The sequence below is a fragment of the Haliotis rufescens genome, unplaced genomic scaffold, assembly GCF_023055435.1.
Source record: "Haliotis rufescens isolate VD_foot unplaced genomic scaffold, xgHalRufe1.0.p SCAF_1, whole genome shotgun sequence".
Lineage (NCBI taxonomy): Eukaryota > Metazoa > Mollusca > Gastropoda > Lepetellida > Haliotidae > Haliotis > Haliotis rufescens.
The window spans coordinates 11190391-11211935 of record NW_025963779.1 but is presented as its reverse complement, the minus strand read 5'-3'; the positions used below and the strand labels follow the sequence as shown (position 1 = coordinate 11211935).

The following is a 21545-nucleotide window of genomic DNA, read 5'->3' as shown; positions in this document are numbered from 1 at the left end:
TAAGGGGCTAAAACAAGGACTGGTCGGCTCGGAGTCAGTATACTGTGTCTGAGTGGGGTATTCATGTTAAACTGCGGCATGGTATCTCAGTGGGCTAGCACTATAAATCGGCATCAGTCCGGACTAGTACAAGCAGCCACACACACACATACACGTGCATGCACGTCGCTATATAAGTGCAATAATCTTGGACGCGACGTTAAACCCAATTTCACCTCACCTCACTTGTTATTGGGTATGAGGAGAAGAAATGAGAGTAAGAAATTTGTTCTCGCATCCTGTCCAAGGATGCGTCTTGGTGAAGCTCGATGTGGAAAGGCTAGTCGCTGTCCCATGTTGCTAGGCATAGGCGGTTTCAGAGGTGGGGGCCCGGACCACCCCACATCCCAAACCCCTTTTGAAAACCAAATGTAGTATGTGTGTTGACCATATCCTAACTAGCGCTCTAGATAAGCTGCGTTTCTGCGTAAAATACGCAAAATAAATTACCATTACCCAACTAGTTTTGTGTCGCTGGCGTTTAAGAACACGCTGCGTAATTACCCAATGTATTCTTTTCACTTTGCTACATGTATTTCTTTAGATCTTTATGTACTGATCGAATGCAGGCATCACGTAACATGGCGCTGCCCTCTCGTTCAGAAGTCATCTGAAGCTTCATTTTAAGCAGAATTAGTTTTGAAAAAACGTATTCTCTTTGGTGTAAAATATCTAATAGACCGAACTCATTTGCGTAGCACATACTGAATACCGGAAGAAAATTAGCAATCCCCAATGTGAACGATAACATGTGAGTAAATGGTCAAAAGCTAAACAACCATCTTGACCACAGTCCTACCACTTATTTGTTTTTTCTTCTATACCTTGCTGCCTTATACAGAGTTTGAAAACCCCGAACATATCCATGACTTGGTGATGTGGACCGCCATTTATTGATAAGGCCATTCATGTGTGAGAATGATAAGTATAATTGACAGACTGCTAAGGGGCAGAAAGCAACAATATCACACGATACCATGTGTTTGCATGAATATGAGACCCGTGAAGCTCCGGGGTAGAATAGGTCTTCAGCAACCCAGGCTTGCAGTAAAAGGCGACTATGCTGGTCGTAAGAGGCGACGAACGGGATCGTGTGGTCAGACTCGCTGACTTTGTTGATGCATGTCGTCGTATCCCAATTGCGTGGATCGATGCTCATGATGTCAATCACTGGATTGTCTGACCCAGGCTCAATTATTTACAGACCGCCATGATATAGCTGACATATTGCTGAGTGCGACGTTAAACAACAAACAAACAAACATTATTATGATATCAAGAAGCTGTACATCAGAGAGAATAACAATTTGAGCTTCAGAGTGAGTGAGTAAATGTTGATTTTCAGATTGAATAAGTGATGATAAACCCGACAAATATGCCTTGGTTTCGACTTTAGGTACGCCGTATGTCGAGCCCCGTTAAGTGGTATTCCGAACAGTGCCGTACGTTGGATGCAAAGAGGATGCCAATATTTCAATGTTGAAATATATTTTTCTTTGGCACCCCCAATAGGAGTTGTGAGCGAACGAATATATCTGCCTTGGTTTCAAATATGACCAACATACTCAATTTGATCAGCCTGCTATCAGACTAATTAATCAGTTGATGGAGTTTAATTATTTCCCTTGACCCAGTGTCATCATCTGTGGCCCCCAGACCCCTGCGCTGTGACCCACGTATCAGATAGGTATCACCTTCCGTCACTCAAGCTCTATCGCCGAGATCCAGGTGTCACCTGCATGTATCGATTACGTTGTTGAACTCTGACACGGAAGTACCACCATGTCGGGCTCTCGCTCAAATTGAGATATCATAAGAGTTAATCACACTTATTTAGATATCTTTAAAAAGATAAAGCTAATTGACTTGGGATGTTGTTAGTTAAAAAACACATTATCCAATGACATCAACATTCTTCAGTTATGAAGCCGTTTCTAGTGTGACGTCATTCGACCTTACATCACGAAAAGATTCGAATGACGTCAACAATGCCATCAGGCTGACGTAAACAGTACACCGGTGCGCTAAAGTGGTATTTGCAGTAGTTCACATGCGATACTTATAAACTCCGTTTTTTCTAACCCTAGGGTTAATTACTAAAAGTCATACAAACCCAGCACTTATATATCGGCTATTAACAAATCCATAGAATGATAGATAGGTCGCCCAAAGAACAGTTTAAGGCACGCGGCCGCAGCTTGTATTGGTGGCAACCAAATAACCAATAGGCTGTAATGAAATGTTATTCCCAGTACAGCTCACGTGTTTAAATCAATAATACAGGCTGTTGGCACATGAGTCTGGAGTTCTGATGAAAATAATATCATTTTAAGCCGTCCTTTATTAACAATAAAATACCCAATCTCTGTAAGAACAATACTAGCGTGAGACACGTTTGGTAGTAAAACAAAGACATACAATTCTATCATTTCAATCAGAACGTCCTTAGCTTCCCATTCCCGTTGCAATCGGTATAATGTTATATCATTATACGTTCATACCGCGGCAGTTGAGTCTGAATTTGATATGGTTAATGAGTATAGATTATATGTAAGTGATACAATTTCCTGACCGTTTTTTTATTTAATAAGTTCAATATTATGTTCAAAGGCACAATCAACACTTAATTTCAAATGGGGTGTTAACTGGAGACATTGATTTTTGTGAGTTTTTATACATCACAGTGTTATAGTTGAAGTTTCGTTATTTGTAATTTTTGCTGTTTTGCTTTACGCTCAAAGGAATCTGTTTCGTTGGAAACTTTGGAAAACTGAATAATAAGTACATGCAGTTTGGGGCAAAATACAGACAATACTATAGATACGGCGATTTCTACCTTCTTTCTTTGAAATAAAAATACATTCTTCGTTTATGCATGGAATGTAGCATTGTTTTTTTGTTGTTTTGTTTTTTATCTGTATGTGTGTGTGTGGGTGTGTGGGGTGTGTGTGTGGAGAGAGTGTGTGTGTGTGGGTGTGTGGGGTGTGTGTGTGGAGAAAGTGTGTGGGGTGGGGGGTGGGGTGGTGGAGTGGAGTGGAGTGGAGGTGTTGTACATTTTAGATCGTGAAATGTGTTTCTATTTCATGCCCGGGATGTAGAGAATAAACCTCGAAAATAATTATCTATAAATATATAATATAATTGGTTGGTTGGTTGTTTAACGCCGCACTCAGAAATATTCCAGCTGAATGACGGCGGTCTGTACATAATCGAGTCTGGACCAGACAATCCAGTGATTGACATCATGAGCATCGATCCACGCAATTGGGAAAGATGACATGCTTCAACCAAGTCAGCGAGCCTGACCTCCCGATCCCGTTAGTCGCATCTTACGACATTATCTACAGCGACGTATTTATATGTACATCTTTGTAGCTATATAGTTGAAAGTGTATAAAGATTCTTATCTGGTCTAGTTAATCTGTGGGGCCGGTCGGGTAGCCTAGTGGTTAAAGCGTTCGCTCGTCACGCCGAAGACCCGGTTCGATTCCCGACATTGGTACAATGTGTAAGTCCATTTCTGGTGTCCCCCGCCGTGATATTGCTGGAATATTGTTAAAAGCGGTGTAAAATCATACTCACTAGTTAATCGGTGCGTAGACATTAGAGCAATCTGTCCTACACATGGATGAACCTGCCGTCGGCGTAACGTTATCTGATGAACTTGGCTCCCTGGCGGATGCAACAGGAGGGATACATTACACTGTTCGAGAAATACGATAATGATGATATATATGTTCGTGTATTATATCCATGTGTAAAGTTCATGTAAATAACAATACTGTATCCACTGTGGCGATATCGCCATATTGTGTCACATGGAATGTTTGTCACACGAGCTTGATCGCTGCTGGTATGTTAGATATTACTGTCATACATTTCACAGCTACATGTGTGACGACTATTTAAAATAGTAGTTTCGACCAGACAAACCAGTGTACGATATGTGGTCAACGTAACATTCAACGTCGTCGTCGTAGAAGATGCAGATTCGACTTGTTCACAATGAAATCCAAATACCTCGATTACTCATTATTCACTGTGGCCACCGAATGTTCATTTATTCGGCTCTTTCAACAAACAGGGGTCTCGTGGATAAATTTTGTCAAGAAATCACCATGCAGCTGCTTAAAACAGTATGAAAGAAATTCAAAGATCGTTGAAGATATATTTTTAGGAAGAATGTACTCTGCAATCGATTGTCTTCCGATATTGCGCCCTGCCACCGCAATTATAAAATATCTTCCTATCAAAAGGTTAAATAAAAGATATGTTACATATCTTAAGTGTCCTGTCCTTTTTGAATTTATAATTGTAAAATTTGAGCAAACTATCACAATTTAATAATTCATAACCGGGTGAGACAAATGCTAGGAAGTTAAATGGAAATAGATATTTCTCCATTTTCTCGTCGGTATTAGTGATTATTTTAGGTAATAACAGTTCAATATTACTTGTTTGAATTAGGGAGTAACATATGTTTGGATACAATGTGACATTCATTGATCGAATCGTGTGATGAGGAGAGTTACTTCCCTTGGAGGGAAGTACCGGCTTATATTTGACACGTACTGCAGCTGTTGTCCAATCAGAAAACTCCACGATCCGTATTGGAGGGCCTAGTCAACGTGTGTTGTCTCCACGCAAAATACACACTAAAGTATCGGCTTGTTCATTCAATCTCGCAAACCCGGTTGGTGATAGACGTGCACAACATGTTAGGTAAGTGCTTGGTGACCTAATACATCTAATGATAATTCAAGATTTATTTTCCACTGTATGTTTTCTGTAGAGGGGAGGGCGATGCAGTGCCACGAGTGGCACCAAGAGGTGTTATTATTGTTTCTTGTCACCAGTTTTCGTGAGCTAAACCGCTGAACTCGTGATTTCGAACAGGGACGCATTTACTGATATTGGTATTGATATAATTAATCAGTAAGTGACAACATTTGCGTAATGTTTAACAAAGCGATGTTGGTCAATTCAGACGATTTACGTGTATTCTGGGTATTCATGTTGGGGAGCCCACTTGGAGTTGTACGTTTCTTTGGCTCCCCCCCAAATCCAACATTTTTCTTAATTTCAACACATTCAATGTTCTGTTTTCCTATTCTGGACAGGCTGTAACAACTACATGAAATGTTATATATATCAATTATGTATTAATGATGACATTGATGTGACAAATCAGAACTTTACGTTTATTTGATGACATAGTCACATACTGTAAAAGTCCGTACAGATGTTTGGATTTATCAAGACCTTTCAACTGATTGATTCCTATTTGCATGAGACATTTCCTATTCCCAGATATGGAAGTAGAAATTGTTTTATGTCAAATGTAGAAGTTTTTTTATATATATTTTCTTTTTAAAACAGTAAAACATGGTTAAGAGAATGTGTTCGTTATATCCTTAGTTCGTTACAAGCAAAGCAGCTTGTCTCATTTTAATTTTCCCACACTATAATACATTCAAAATTGAGGGATAAAAACAAAGGAACCAAGCCAACTGATTAAAAGATTTAAAAAAGTGCTCTTGTAGCAACAACATCCCTATTCAGATTTAATCAATCAATCAACAGCTGTACATTTTACGAACTGTTGCCCCGAAAGCCTGGTATTGTACTCAGGTCTCGTTTGGTAATTACTTGTAATTACTTCAGTAATTAACTGCTTGTGTCTGACATTAATAGAATTTGCCAAGTCTGTTACACATATAAGAAAAAAATCAATATATGGCCTTTTTAGCTAATAAAGAGTTTGTTACTCAACTGGGTAGCCCAGTCATCTAAGGTGTTGGAAGTTGCTGTGCATAGTTGCATCCCTTGGGTTCTCCAGAAACCTGTGACCCGGTTCGCCCCGATTATGTTATTAAGATTTGTCAGCACACTAGCCATGCTTGTGGGTTTCACCAAATTGATAAACGTTTAAGACCTGCGTCACTTCATGCTTTCCCCCCTCATTAAGCTGACATGCTATGATATAACTGGAATACTTTTCACTGTGGCATTAAGCTCAACTAAGTCACTCATATTACTATACAGTAAACTACGTTGATAATGAACACGCTTATAATGAACTGACCAATACAACAAACTTATTTTTAGTCCCGGCCATTTGTTGTATATATGCTATATATGCTTATTATGATCTACAGTTATTACAAACTAAAATTAGTAGTCCGTTCGAGTTCGTTATAACCGTAGTTTACAATAGTTAATCTGTCTTGCCATAGACAATGTGAAAGAATCAGATGTTCTTTAACATCTGTTTAGTAGTATATAGTGTAAAGCAGGCATGACTTTTGAAATACATGTACAGTGGAACCCTTTCATATCTGGACTCATGACTACACCCATTTCCTACCAACACCGGGCAAATGTGAGGTCCCTTATTTACTATGTTATGTTTCCATTCAATAACATCTGTCTTTTCTGGACTTCCCTCTCTTGGGTTTCAGGATGAAATTGCCGTACAAAAGACTCCCGAATTCAGATTATCTTTTCACATGCGTGGCTCACAAACCTTATCAGCTATTCTCATCAGTAAACTGCTGTATATGAAGCGACATTGCACAAATATATCATACTAACTTGCGGAAATGTACTTGGAGTTAGTTGGCCTTCGCCAGATGTGCAATCACTTGTCAAAGTAGACAAGTTTCATTTGCAAGAAATAATTTGGATCGGGTGGTCAGACTCACTCACTCACTCACACTTTCACTCACTCACTCACTCACTCACTCACTCCGGTCAGTTGTGATGCTATACCTGTGTTCTGTGACGACTATTGCTCACAACACCACACAACTATGCCTTAGGCTGTCCTGAATGTAGATTTTATCTTTGCCTTCTTATTTATCATCTCATTCATTAATGGCTTTATCATCAGACTAGAAACATCCAGTAGGTAAAGCATATGTGAACTTTGTTGTTTGTTTTGTAGGTTGGTCGTTGTATGCTGTGTCGCTAGTGGCGACGGTGTCATGCCTGTACTCCTCGTCAGATGATGTTGTGGAGCTAACTGCCAACAACTTCGACAGGGAGGTCAAAAACTACGATGGAGTTGTCCTTGTGGAATTCTATGCTCCTTGGTGTGTGCTTTGTCAGAAATATTGTAATAAATCATTCAGCATGTCAGTCTGTGCCATGATCTCTTAAGTCTACTTGCCCAAACATGGCTCTTAGCGTACATTTTAGTACATTTTAGTCTTATGGACTATTATTATCTGATCTTACAAGACCTAACAGCATTTTCAGACCAGTGGTTGAAGTTACAGACTGTCATGTTCACCTTGTTCGTGGAACTGTCCCACTCCATTTTGATAAGTATTTGAACCTAGAAACGATATGACATGTGTCAGTGAGTAAATTCATTGATGCTGTTTCCTGGTTTTTGTATGGACAGTATGGTATTCCATCATTAAAATTCTTGTCACTTCTGCAGGTGTGGACATTGCCGCAGCTTGGCTCCAGAATGGAAGAAGGTTGCTAAGGCTCTCAAGGTGAGTGATATGCATGAATAGTTCTGCCTCCGTGAATGATGCACAATTAAGGCTTAAAAAAATAATACTCTTGGTTCTCAGGCACTGCCCGTATCATGAAGTCGGCCACACATTTTGTTTTCTTTTCCATTTTACAAAAAATAGAATAATCCTAATACTTAAAAACAAGCGATCCAATATAGCACAGTTACTTCCCTTTACATGCGCATTGCTCTACTGTGTATCTTGTGTCATGGTGGCTATACGAGTTTGTATGCTTGTTATGTAGGGAGGCCCTTTCCCAGGTTGATGGTACACAACTGTTTATTTGGTTACCAACAACCCCCGCACTATATTTTTAAAAGTCATTGCCTGAGAATCAATTCTTTAATTTTTTTAAGCCTAGGCAAAAGTAGTGAAAAGTTCTTTTGATATTGCTTTTAAGTCTGAAACAATTATGGTAAAATGTAAAGGACTATTCAGATTGATGTCGTGGTTGCAGGGCGTTGTGAAGGTGGCTGCTGTTGATGCTGATGAACACAAAGGACTCGGAGGTCAATATGGCATCCGGGGCTTCCCAACAATCAAAGTCTTTGGGGCCAACAAGAACAGCCCCTCTGATTATAATGGTAAGTAAAAATGAAGCTACTGACTCCCAAGCAAAAACTTGGTGTGGATTAGTGAAATGTTTGATGTCGAGATGATAAGATTTTGATTTTATGATTGAAGGAAGAAATAATTGCATGGATGCTTTGCTGATACTGTTGAGCATTTTGTTTCTTGTATCTATTGTGGCAGGCTTTTTATCTATTTATTTACTTTGTGTTTATCAGGAGGTCGTGATGCTCAGAGTATGGTCAACGAGGCCTTGAGTCAGCTGAAGAGTATCGTGAATGCCCGTCTCAGTGGCAAGTCTGGTGGCGGCAGTAGTGGAGGCAGCGGTGGCAAGGTGAGATGCCACATTGTATTTATTTTATTTCAGACAAATTTGTGGTTTGCCTCATACTTTAGATAAGCAATAGACCTTTCTAGACAAGATATCAGGCTAACTGTGAATGACATAGACTGATGTACGTATCATGGAATCATACATGGGACTGACCAATGATTGACCGACCAATGATTGATAAATGATTGATCAATGATTGATCAATGATTGACCACTTGACCAGCTATGTGTATGTTCTGTCTCCAACATGGATTATCTAAATTTAAGTTGTTACACTCATTAATTAATGTTTGATGTTCAAGAGATGTGCAGTGTACTCAGAAATGGTACTCTCTGTAAGTAGATCATGACCCGGACAGAAGGCTGTCATAGCTTCTTTAAACCATCACCAGCACTGACAGTAGGCAGTACTGGACAGCACTGATAGGAGACAGCACTGATAGTAGACAGCACTGATAGTAGACAGCACTGATAGTAGATAGTACTGATAGTAGATAGTACTGATAGTAGACAGTGATGTACAGCACTGGTAGTAGACAGCACTGATAGTAGACAGCACTGGTAGTAGGCAGTACTGGACAGCACTGATAGTAGACAGCACTGATAGTAGGCAGTACTGGACAGCACTGATAGGAGACAGCACTGATAGTAGGCTGTAATGTACAGCACTGGTAGTAGGCAGTAATGAACATCACTGGTAGTAGACAGCATTGGACAGCACTGACAGTAGACAGCACTGATAGACAGTGATGTTTCGCACTGATAGTAGACAGCACTGATAGTAGGCGGTAATGTTCAGCACTGATAGTAGACAGCATTGGACAGCACTGATAGACAGTGATGTTCCGCACTGATAGTAGACAGCAGTGATAGTAGGCAGTAATGCTCAGCACTGATAGTAGGCAGTAATGTTCAGCACTGATAGGAGACAGCACTGATAGACAGTGATGTTCCGCACTGATAGTAGACAGCACTGATAGTAGACAGCACTGATAGTAGGCAGTAATGTTCAGCACTGATAGTAGACAGTGATCTTCAGCACTGATCGTAGACAGTGATCTTCAGCACTGATGGTAGACAGCACTGATAGGAGACAGCACTGGACAGCACGGATAGTAGACATTAATGTTCAGCACTGATAGTAGGCAACATTGGACAGCACTGATAGACAGTGATGTTCCGCACTGATAGTAGACAGCAGTGATAGTAGACAGTGATGTTCAGCACTGACAGTAGACAGCACTGGACAGCACGGATAGTAGACAGTAATGTTCAGCACTGTCTATGATACATTGTTGTAATCACCTGTCATCTCCGTCTAGCCCGGGAACCCCGATGATGTTGTGGAACTGACAGACAGTAACTTCGAGCAGTTGGTGCTGAAAAGTGAAGACATGTGGCTGGTGGAATTCTTCGCCCCCTGGTGTGGACATTGCAAGAGCCTTGCCCCTCACTGGGCTCAAGCTGCCACCTCTCTCAAGGGCAAGGTCAAGTTGGGTGCTCTGGATGCCACAGTTCACACTGTCATGGCTAGCAGATATGGAGTAAGTGATTGGTCATTCGTACCTTTGCTTGTTTAGAGTGCCATGTTATGGGTTGAGTTGGTATTACTGAAAAGGCCTGTGCTAAAATAACTATGTCTCCTTGGTTTTATGTTGTTAACATGTGGTTTAGATCTTATGCAGGATCAGAGACATGCTAATTTCACTGTAAATTCTATAGTAATTCATATTTCTCATACTTCTTTCTGTGTGGGGGGCAGTCGGATAGCCTAGTGGTTAAAGTGTTCGCTCATCACACCGAAGACCCGGGTTCGATTCCTGACATGGGTACATTGTGTGAAGCCCATTTCTGGTGTCCCCGGCCATGATATTGCTGGAATATTGCTAAAAGCAGCATAAAACCATACTCACTCACTCACTGTTTGTGTGGATTCTGATCAGTGAAATTACTGATAACAGTAACCTTTACAAGTTGGACAAGTGACTTCATTGATATTTTGGGGGGCCGTGGGTTAATCTGGTGGTTAAGCTTTGGCTTTTCTCAAATAATGGGGTTCAAATCATCACATGGATATGATGTGTGAAGTCCATTTCTGGTGTCCCCTTACCTTGATATTACTGGAATACAGTAAATTGGTTATAACGAACTCAGAGGGACCAGTAGTTTGTTTTACCATATATACAGCATATACATAGGAAATGGATGGGCACAAAAACCAGTTTCTTATAGCCGTCAGTTCCTAATAAGCGTGTTCATTATAAATGTAGTTTACTGTACTGCTGAAAGTAGCTTACGCCCCTTGTCAATTAATCAAAGAAACTTTCAGTATTATGTGGTGTGTATGTGAAGAAGCAACTTGTAATGGAGAGTAACTTTCCCAGATTCAAGGCTTCCCGACAATCAAGTATTTCTCAAGTGGTAAGAAGGATGGTGCAGATGATTATGATGGAGGTCGAACAGCATCAGACATCATCGCCTGGGCTACAGAAAAGGCTGCTGCCAACATCCCTCCTCCAGAAGTGGTTCAGGTAGGTGGAGGTGCTCCGGCACTGAACTTTTCACATAATGCTGGCGGTCATCAGATTCCGGATTACAAATGGTCCACAAGACCTGTGTTGGTCATAAGTTTTGGGCTAATGGATTGTTGGTCAGACTTGGTGACTTGGTTGAGTCACTGTCATTGTACTCCAATGGTGTGGATTGTTGCAGATCGTTGCAGCAGGATATCAATCACTGGATTTTCTGGTCCAGGCCTTATTGTTTAGTGGCTGCATAGCTGAAATATTGCTGAATGTGATGTTATACAAAACAAAACCCACAAACAATACTGAAGTTTCTCCAGGAATATGGGTGTAATGATAACAGTGTAGAACTGAAGGAAGGCCTCACTCACACTCACACCCACTCCTACAGGACCACCTGGCTCCTTGGCCCCCTTTTACAAAGCGATCTTAGTGCTACGACTATCGTAAACCAGTGTTAAAGTATGGGAGTTACGATCACCTTAGCGCTAAGATGGCTTTGTGGAATGGGGCCCTGATTCTAGTCTTGTAGCTACAGCAAATATGTTTTGGAGCCAACTCCAATTCACAAGGAGCCTGATTCCAAAGTTTATAGACAATCAGGTTCCCAACTCAAGCTTCACTCACACACAAGTAGTTCAGCACCTGTGAAGATCCGGGTTAGAAGTGGTCTTCAGCAACCCATGCTTGTCTTAAGAGGCGACTATTCACGTCGTAAGAGGCGACAAACGGGATCAGGTGGTCAGGCTTGCTGACTTGGTTGATGCATGCATGGTCCCAATTGTCAATGACCAATGCTCATGATGTCAATCACTGGATTGTCTGGCCCAGACTTGATTATTTACCGACCACCATCATGTAACAGGAATATTGCAGAGTGTGCCGTAAACAACATAAAAACAACAGTGTATCAATGTACAACAAAAAACAATCAAACAAAAGCACAAGTGGTTCAGGTAGGGGGAGGTAATCCAGCATACTGTCACTCATTACTAGAGAAGAAAGTCATCATCGATGGAAATGTTGGGTGGTATGAAGCTGAATCACAGCAGTATCAGGTATTAAGGGTCACGTTTCACGTTTCACTCACACGAAGGACTAACATTATTAGCCCTGTAATATCATGAGTTGCATTAATTTTGAGGGCTATGCATTGATACAACGAATCTCCTGTTCAGGTGACGAATGCCCAGGTATTGAAAGACAATTGTGAGAATCATCAGCTGTGTGTCATCGCTATTCTTCCTCACATCCTCGACTGTCAGTCCAAGTGCCGTAACGATTACATCTCAATTCTCACACGACTTGGAGACAAGTACAAGAAGAATGTTTGGGGGTGAGTACCCATATGACCGACTGCCCCCATGATGTGGTCGATAGACCGACTGCTCCCATGGTGTAGTGGATAGACCGACTGCTCCCATGGTGTAGTGGATAGACCGACTGCTCCCATGGTGTAGTGTGTATACCGACTGCTCCCATGGTGTAGTGGATAGACCGACTGCTCCCATGGTGTAGTGGATAGACCAACTGCTCCCATTGTGTAGTGGATAGACCGACTGCTCCAATGGTGTAGTGGATAGACCGACTGCTCCCATGGTGTAGTGGATAGACCGACTGCTCCAATGGTGTAGTGGATAGACCGACCGCTCCCATGGTGTAGTGGATAGACCGACTGCTCCCATGGTGTAGTGGATAGACCGACTGCTCCCATGGTGTAGTGGATAGAGCATCTGCCCAGAGAGCCTTAGGTCGGTAGTTTCGATCTCTGGCCTCATCATACCAAAAGATGTTAAAAGATGGTACTTGTTGTTACCATGCCTCATGCTTGGCAAAAGGACTGGCCAGCTCAGTCAGTATACTGTGTCTGAGTGGGGTATCCATGTTAAACTGCAGCATGGTTTTTCTTAGAAGGCTAGCACTTTAAAACTGGCACTAGTCTGGGCTAGGATTGGTCTTCAGCCACCCATGCTTGTCGTGAAAGGGGACTAATGGGATCGGGTTCCCAGACTCGCTGACTTGGTTGATGCAGGTCATTGTATCCCAATTGAGTGGATCGACGCTCATGACGTCAATCACTGGATTGTCGGGTCTGGGCTTGATTATTTACAGACCGCTGTCATATAGCTGGAATATTGCCGAGTGTGGCGTTAAAAAAGATTAGTAAAACCAGCCACAGACGGACACATGCTTGATACACAGTGAATTGAAGACAAAAATAGTGTATATATTTTCAAAGATAAATATGAGAGCATTCAATTAGTCATCAAAGTTGATTAAAAGGAGTAAAAGACATGTACGAGGTCTAATCATCATTTAATAATCGAGTAACAGTGAAATCTTCCTTAGTGTTGTACTCATATCTATGTGGATCACTTGCCATGTTGATTTTTTTTTCTGCAAGTTCTTAATCACTGCTTGTACCTCAATTTTCTCCATTTTACAAAGTTCACAGAACTCTGCTACACTTACTGACTTGTCACTGTGAAACTATTTGCTCAATTGACTCAAGTCTTTGTGGATATGCTTCTAAGACATCAGGGGCGGTCGGGTAGCCTTGTGGTTAAAGCGTTCGCTCATCCCGCCGAAGACCCAGGTTCGATTCCCAACATGGGTACAATGTTTGAAGCCCATTTCTGGTGTCCCCTGCTGTGCTGGAATATTGCTAAAAGCGGCGTAAAACCATACTCACTCACTCACTCTAAGACATCATGTGACATATGAAACATAATATTTCACTGTAATGCAATTCCTTCGATGTGAGGCTAAGGATTTATCAATCAACCATCATGTAAGGTGACTAATATGTTTTGAATGGGTTTTTTTATCTTCAGTTTGTAAGTGTCATGCTTTAATTCTGAAAAACAGATGAAAAACATAGTATAAGTACTACTGAAGTACACGTAACATGTCTCCCTGTGCAAGTGACTTTGTTTGAAATGTACCTCTGTTCACCCAGCAGTGAACGGGTACCAGGTAGGATGAGTTACAAATGTGGTTCTTAACCTTCTAGTGCCTATCAGGCAGTTTGGGTTGTATACTCCCCAGGGAGCTGAGACTGATTGTTGAGTGCACACTGATCCTTTGACCGGGATAATAAAGGTCTTAGCACTTAGAGCACGCTTATGCATGGAGTACAGCGCCATAGAAATGGATTATTATTATTATTATTATTATTATTAAATGAGGGGTGGTCGGGTAGCCTAGTGGTTAAAGCGTTCGCTCGTCACGCCGAAGACCTGGGTTCAATTCCCGACATGGGTACAATGTGTGAAGCCCATTTCTGGTGTCCCCCGCCGTGATATTGCTGGAATATTGCTAAAAGCGGCGTAAAACCATACACTCACTCACACTCACTATTATTAAATGAATACATAAAAAAGAATTCCTGTAACAACTGATTGTTCTCCCAGGTGGGTGTGGGCCGAGGCTGGTGCTCAGTCCGCTATGGAGGAAGCTTTTGGAATCGGTGGCTTTGGATACCCTGTAAGTAGAATGTCGCTGTTGTTGTGTGGGAATTACGGAAACAGAATGATACTAAATTCCTGGTTAGGGAAGCTGACTTAATGGTGATTGGGTAGAAACAATGTCTGCTGAATGTGAATGGCGCTTGCATGGGTGGGATGTGCTTTGAAGATGTAATGTGACTGAGTGAGGGATTCAAGGTGCCAAGATTGCAAGCATTGAAGCTTGTGTTCTGAAACTGTGCTTATCTGAGTCACATGCTTTCAATTTCATATGGATCTACATGGTCCCATTGTCAATAGATATATCTATAATTTACGTTTTGAGTTTTGACCCGTGAAGATCCGGGTAGAATAGGTCTTCAGCAACCCATGCTTGCCGTAATATGAGACTATGCTTGTCGTAAGAGGCGATTAACGGGATCGGATGGTCAGGCTCGCTGACTTTGTTGATGTATGTCTTGGTATCCCAATTGCAATGATTGATGCTCATGATGTCAAACACTGGATTGTCTGGTCCCACCTCGATTATTTACAGACTGCCATCATATAGCTGGAAAATATTGCTGAGACAACAAACAAACAAAACAGTTTTAGTTTGAATTATCTTCATTTTGTATGCAAACAGATGTGACAGTGATTGGATGTAGCAATGAGATGTATCTTACATTTACCATGCTCTACTTACCTCAAAGGGAACTGGGAGTGTATTGAAATTCACAATACAATTTGTTTTATCTTGACAGGCGTTGGCAGCTGCAAACAGCCGCAAGATGAAATACTCCTGGCTCAAGGGACCATTCAGTGAACAGGGAATTAATGAGTTCCTCAGGTGAGATTACCTTACACATCCTTTAGACAGCCATGTCCTCGAGATGGCTACCTTGTGAGAGAGCCATGTCCTTGAGAGGGCCAGTGCCAAATATAAATAAAAGAACCTTGAATTTCACCTGTAGTAAGGTTTGATTTATCAATGCTTAATATTTGGTGAATTTCACCTTCTAAGCAAAGGCTACTGCTTACCGTGGTAAATGGGAAGTCACATCATTGATTCCAAAGTACAGTTACAAGTAGTGTTGAAATAATTGCATTTATATCTAAGTGTTTTGAAAAGCAACTTCTTGAAGTTTTAAGTTTTTGGGAAACAGACATTGTGAACTGTGTGCTTCCACGTGTAGTCTCAAAACGATGTTGCAAAAGACCCAGCTGTAGACAACTATGAATATCAATGTTTCCTGGCTTGAACCAGTAGTTTGTGAGGTTAAGTTATGATGGGTTCTGGGTTATCCAGTTTGCAACTTCCATCCCTCCGTTGAAACCTCTCACTCATATTGTCTTCAGGGAGCTCTCATTTGGCCGTGGATCCACCGCCCCCATCAAGAATGCTAAGCTGCCAACTATTGTGGATACAGAAGCTTGGGACGGAAAAGATGGAGTGGTAAGATCACGATCTCCTAAGCAAAAACAGAATATTGAGAGATAATTTCTGTGCATGACAGAATTTTATTTCTTCAGATTTTGGGCAGATCTTGTTTTTTTTATGGTCCCTTTCTAAAACTATTCAAAATATTTATTTAATATCTGTTTAAAGGATGTTAATTTGTTTTATTACAGCTCCCAGTTGAAGATGATATAGATCTGAGCGATGTAGAACTTGACGATTTGGACAAGGATGAATTGTGATGTGTCGGTCAAGGGAGACAATCTGTGTGGGATATGAAAGCTGGGGATATGCAGCTGCTGCCAAACCTCCGAATGGGAAAATCCACATCATTCAACTAACTTTGCTCACTAAAGGAAAAACTAGAAATTATGAGCAGAGAAAACTGTTTCGAGAATACATGAATTTGACACGTGTAAATATTATCATTAATTTTATGACCATTGCTTTTGTGACGTGAAAGGAGGTTCTATGCAGCTTAACTGAAGCCTGATACACCAGGCTTTGTATGGATGATGCGTGTGTGAAGAATTTTATTGAGTGTTTGAGAGTGCTTGAATAATTGTGACTTTGCTTGTCCATCTCAGTTTGCTGATTATCTAAACATCACAAACCTACTGTTAACAGTTTCCTTAAATATTTCAGTTGTTCATTGAGAAATGAATCTATTCAGCTTTTAATTCTTCGGTGCAATTTTATGTTAAGCTGCTCAGTTGCGAGTTATACATTTGTTATTTCTTGATTATGTTTGGAATATGATTTTAGATCTATGACAGCACAAATTTCTTACTTAATGCACAGATAAAAATACTTAAGATTGGTAACACTGTAAGTTGTTCAACACCATGACTCCATTTCTTGTGAGATGATGCCAACGCACGGTAGTGTAGTTTCAGTACAATAAGGATGTCGGAAATTTAAGGGACAATTCTTCAGAAGTTAGCAGGTTATGTAAATGAACTGGTATAGAGAACAACCTCACACGCATGGTTTGAAATTCAGCCATTCAAAACTATGGTCTTGTGCTGGTTCAGATTTATTCAAAACAGACTTGAGGTGGACATCACCTACTGTTTGGACCGACACCTGCCGTCATAAGGCCAGCTGGTACAATCTTGCTGTGATGACTAATTGATTTCTCAGGGTCGACATAGAAAATTTATGATGAATCTAGGCCTTCCATTCTGTTTAATACAAGCCAGTGTTTCCTAACACCCTTCACTTACCCCACACTTTCTAAAGTGCTTGATGTACACTTACCCTGGACACCACATCTTTTCAACATTTGAATAATTACAGCAGATTTACATTTATTTTGTTCATGTACATGTTTCATCAATAATAAACCTATTTATAATACCAACTGGTCTGTTTCAATCACATCACCTTGTGAAGACCCAACTCTGAGCTGTGGTCCGTGTCCCAGTGCCCCTATCCATGTGTGCACAGCTGTGGTCCGTGTCCCAGTGCCCCCATCCATGTGTGCACAGCTGTGGTCCGTGTCCCAGTGCCCCTATCCATGTGTGCACAGCTGTGGTCCGTGTCCCAGTGCCCCTATCCATGTGTGCACAGCTGTGGTCCATGTCCCAGTGCCCCTATCCATGTGTGCACAGCTGTGGTCCGTGTCCCAGTGCCCCTATCCATGTGTGCACAGCTGTGGTCCGTGTCCCAGTGCCCCTATCCATGTGTGCACAGCTGTGGTCCGTGTCCCAGTGCCCCCATCCATGTGTGCACAGCTGTGGTCAATGTCCCAGTGCCCCTATCCATGTGTGCACAGCTGTGGTCCGTGTCCCAGTGCCCCCATCCATGTGTGCACAGCTGTGGTCCATGTCCCAGTGCCCCTATCCACATGTGCACAGCTGTGGTCCGTGTCCCAGTGCCCCTATCCATGTGTGCACAGCTGTGGTCAATGTCCCAGTGCCCCTATCCATGTGTGCACAGCTGTGGTCCATGTCCCAGTGCCCCCATCCATGTGTGCACAGCTGTGGTCCATGTCCCAGTGCCCCTATCCATGTGTGCACAGCTGTGGTCAATGTCCCAGTGCCCCTATCCATGTGTGCACAGCTGTGGTCCGTGTCCCAGTGCCCCCATCCATGTGTGCACAGCTGTGGTCCGTGTCCCAGTGCCCCTATCCACATGTGCACAGCTGTGGTCCATGTCCCAGTGCCCCTATCCACATGTGCACAGCTGTGGTCCGTGTCCCAGTGCCCCTATCCACATGTGCACAGCTGTGGTCCATGTCCCAGTGCCCCTATCCACATGTGCACAGCTGTGGTCCATGTCCCAGTGCCCCTATCCACATGTGCACAGCTGTGGTCCGTGTCCCAGTGCCCCTATCCACATGTGCACAGCTGTGGTCCGTGTCCCAGTGCCCCTATCCACATGTGCACAGCTGTGGTCCGTGTCCCAGTGCCCCTATCCACATGTGCACAGCTGTGGTCCGTGTCCCAGTGCCCCTATCCACATGTGCACAGCTGTGGTCCGTGTCCCAGTGCCCCTATCCACATGTGCACAGCTGTGGTCCGTGTCCCAGTGCCCCTATCCATGTGTGCCCAGCTGTGGTCCGTGTCCCAGTGCCCCTATCCATGTGTGCACAGCTGTGGTCCGTGTCCCAGTGCCCCTATCCATGTGTGCACAGCTGTGGTCCGAGTCCCTGTGCCCCTATCCATGTGTGCACAGCTGTGGTCCGAGTCCCTGTGCCCCTATCCATGTGTGCACAGCTGTGGTCGGAGTCCCAGTGCCCCTATCCATGTGTGCACAGCTGTGGTCCGTGTCCCAGTGCCCCTATCCATGTGTGCACAGCTGTGGTCCGTGTCCCAGTGCCCCCATCCATGTGTGCACAGCTGTGGTCCGTGTCCCAGTGCCCCTATCCATGTGTGCACAGCTGTGGTCCGTGTCCCAGTGCCCCTATCCATGTGTGCACAGCTGTGGTCCGTGTCCCTGTGCCCCTATCCATGTGTGCACAGCTGTGGTCGGAGTCCCAGTGCCCCTATCCATGTGTGCACAGCTGTGGTCCGTGTCCCAGTGCCCCTATCCATGTGTGCACAGCTGTGGTCCGTGTCCCAGTGCCCCCATCCATGTGTGCACAGCTGTGGTCCGTGTCCCAGTGCCCCTATCCATGTGTGCACAGCTGTGGTCCGTGTCCCAGTGCCCCTATCCATGTGTGCACAGCTGTGGTCCGTGTCCCAGTGCCCCCATCCATGTGTGCACAGCTGTGGTCCGTGTCCCAGTGCCCCTATCCATGTGTGCACAGCTGTGGTCCGTGTCCCAGTGCCCCCATCCATGTGTGCACAGCTGTGGTCCGTGTCCCAGTGCCCCTATCCATGTGTGCACAGCTGTGGTCCGTGTCCCAGTGCCCCCATCCATGTGTGCACAGCTGTGGTCCGTGTCCCAGTGCCCCTATCCATGTGTGCACAGCTGTGGTCGGAGTCCCAGTGCCCCTATCCATGTGTGCACAGCTGTGGTCCGTGTCCCAGTGCCCCTATCCATGTGTGCACAGCTGTGGTCGGAGTCCCAGTGGCCCTATCCATGTGTGCACAGCTGTGGTCCGTGTCCCAGTGCCCCTATCCATGTGTGCACAGCTGTGGTCCATGTCCCAGTGCCCCTATCCATGTGTGCACATAGTCAGTGATTCATATTGATGTGGGTTTGTCTGGTCCAGATTCGATTATTTGCAAACTGCCATATATTAATGACTCAACATCAGGAATTGAAGCTGCCATCTAAGATAATCTTCATATGGCAATGTTAGAGATTTGTAGAGCATTGTAAACCTGTCCACGTAACTGAAAAGGACATTTCTAATCAATACCCCTACAGCAAATTTCGGGCAGTGGGGTAGCCTAGTGGTTAAAGCGTTCGCTCATCACGCCGAAGACCCGGGTTCGATTCCTGACATGGGTACAATCATCTTCCCGAGGCAAGAGAGTTAACTGACATAAAAGTCCAGTTTCCACCCTTGCCGAACTAGGCTGGAATTCTTGGGCTCGATCGTAGCGCCAGCGACCAGTGGCTTTTAGCGACCAGTGGCTTTTACGAGTTATGTCCTTTCTATGCCTCTCCTATTGAACAATCAGTCAAGACGATCTGATTGATAATCAAGATCTATATTGTGATAAAACGAGTCTTACCTCGCGAAGTGCATCAAATCAAGTGTGCACCTTGATTAAAAGCATGAAAAGATTTAGAAACTATCTGTTGACGAGTTAGCGGTGCACATGCTTTGCAAATCCTGCAGTCGACCGAAATCTGCATGACACTTTACGAACCGGATTTCGATTTTGGTGCGTGAATTTGATTGGACTATGCATAGACTCGTTAGTCCAGCCAAAATGTAACTCCATAATACCCACCTAGTTCGGCAAGGGTAGAAAAGGGAGACTAGTGGCAGCTTCTCATGAAGGAAAACACAACTCATAATTGCTATAAATAACCTTGTTCATGAATGATGATGCATTGGCAGGACAGCTTCACGATATTGTATCACAAGTTCAGGACATCCTACCTATTTCACCTAAGCATCAGGACACCTCAACATTGCAATGACAAATAAGACATATAAACAGTGCTGTGGCAACCCTTCAAACTACAGACATGACAAAGTACATTCTGAATATTTCTTCAATTATTCAACATTGAACAGTTCAGTGTTGATTGTATAGAAGTGACTAGATGCCTTGTGTAAAAATCAATAAAATAAGGATTTGACATAATGGTGTCTGTAGAACCTTTCAGCCATTGATGGTGAAGGTATATCACTGCGCTTGAAGACGACAGATGTGGTTATGTCTCGGACAAATCCTAGTTTATACAACTGAATTTGCGGTCCTAAGCAATAATCACACACATTATTATACTTAATGAGAAGAAAAGTTGGATGAAAGTTTGTTGTGTTCTGTAGTATAATAAATACAAGGTGAGTTGGCAGATAACGGCCTCTAGTATGAATGTCATAGTTTCAGACGTAGATAACATGTTGACTATAGAAGATATGAGTGTTAAATGTTAAACATGGAGATACTCAACGGAAACTTTAACATCAAGAAATATGTGATTTGGATAAGAGAAATTTCCACATCCCACTTTGTAAGTTTGCAACATATTTACACATTTAGTCAACTTCTGTCTGCCAAGCTCACAAATTATATATACTCTAAAAGAATAATGGACACATGATAAAGAAACAATGGTAAACAGGATACATGTTAATAATACCAAGAATTAAAGATGGACCATTTTGCAATCATGCTATTCAAACAACGTATGTGTGTTCCGTTATATATTAATGAAATGCTGCTATAATTGAGGCAGTGGGTATCACTGACTTGATCATTTTCAGGTGTATATTTACCAAATGAAACGATATCCAAGTATTAAAGTGCTGTTTGGCAAAAACTAGATGATTTCAAATAAAATAGCCATTGCATCAGGTTTCTCATGAAGCACATTTGTTTTTGATAACAAAGTGACATACTCACATAGGAATACAGCTTTTGTAGAAACATACAGTGTTCTTGTTTACCAACATTTTACCAGGGTCTGGTGGTATCTTTATCAAATCAGATCACATAGATATAACCAAAAAATACATGACGATACAGAAGGAATGGTGCTTAACCTTTGTACAGGTGTATATATCAAGCA

At 42.7% G+C, this 21545-nt stretch overlaps 1 protein-coding gene across 1 annotated transcript; it reads left to right on the top strand.

Moving 5' to 3' along the window:
• Positions 1 to 4608: 4608 nt before the first annotated feature.
• Positions 4609 to 17261, top strand: LOC124147646 (protein disulfide-isomerase A6-like). Its single transcript, XM_046518327.1, has 12 exons — positions 4609 to 4761; positions 6986 to 7133; positions 7487 to 7544; positions 8026 to 8152; positions 8357 to 8472; positions 9795 to 10016; positions 10857 to 11003; positions 12176 to 12333; positions 14411 to 14483; positions 15208 to 15293; positions 15803 to 15899; positions 16076 to 17261. Exons 1-12 carry the CDS (start codon positions 4755 to 4757, stop codon positions 16142 to 16144), a joined length of 1308 nt encoding a protein of 435 aa, XP_046374283.1. The 5' UTR covers positions 4609 to 4754; the 3' UTR covers positions 16145 to 17261.
• The last annotated feature ends 4284 nt before the right edge of the window (positions 17262 to 21545 follow it).

What these genes read in the sequence shown, in the direction of transcription:
- LOC124147646 (XM_046518327.1), top strand. An exon ending in GTGGAGGCAGCGGTGGCAAG is followed by an intron (nt 8,473 to 9,794) that starts GTGAGATGCCAC and finishes ATCTCCGTCTAG; the next exon opens with CCCGGGAACCCCGATGATGT. An exon ending in TACAAGAAGAATGTTTGGGG is followed by an intron (nt 12,334 to 14,410) that starts GTGAGTACCCAT and finishes TTGTTCTCCCAG; the next exon opens with GTGGGTGTGGGCCGAGGCTG.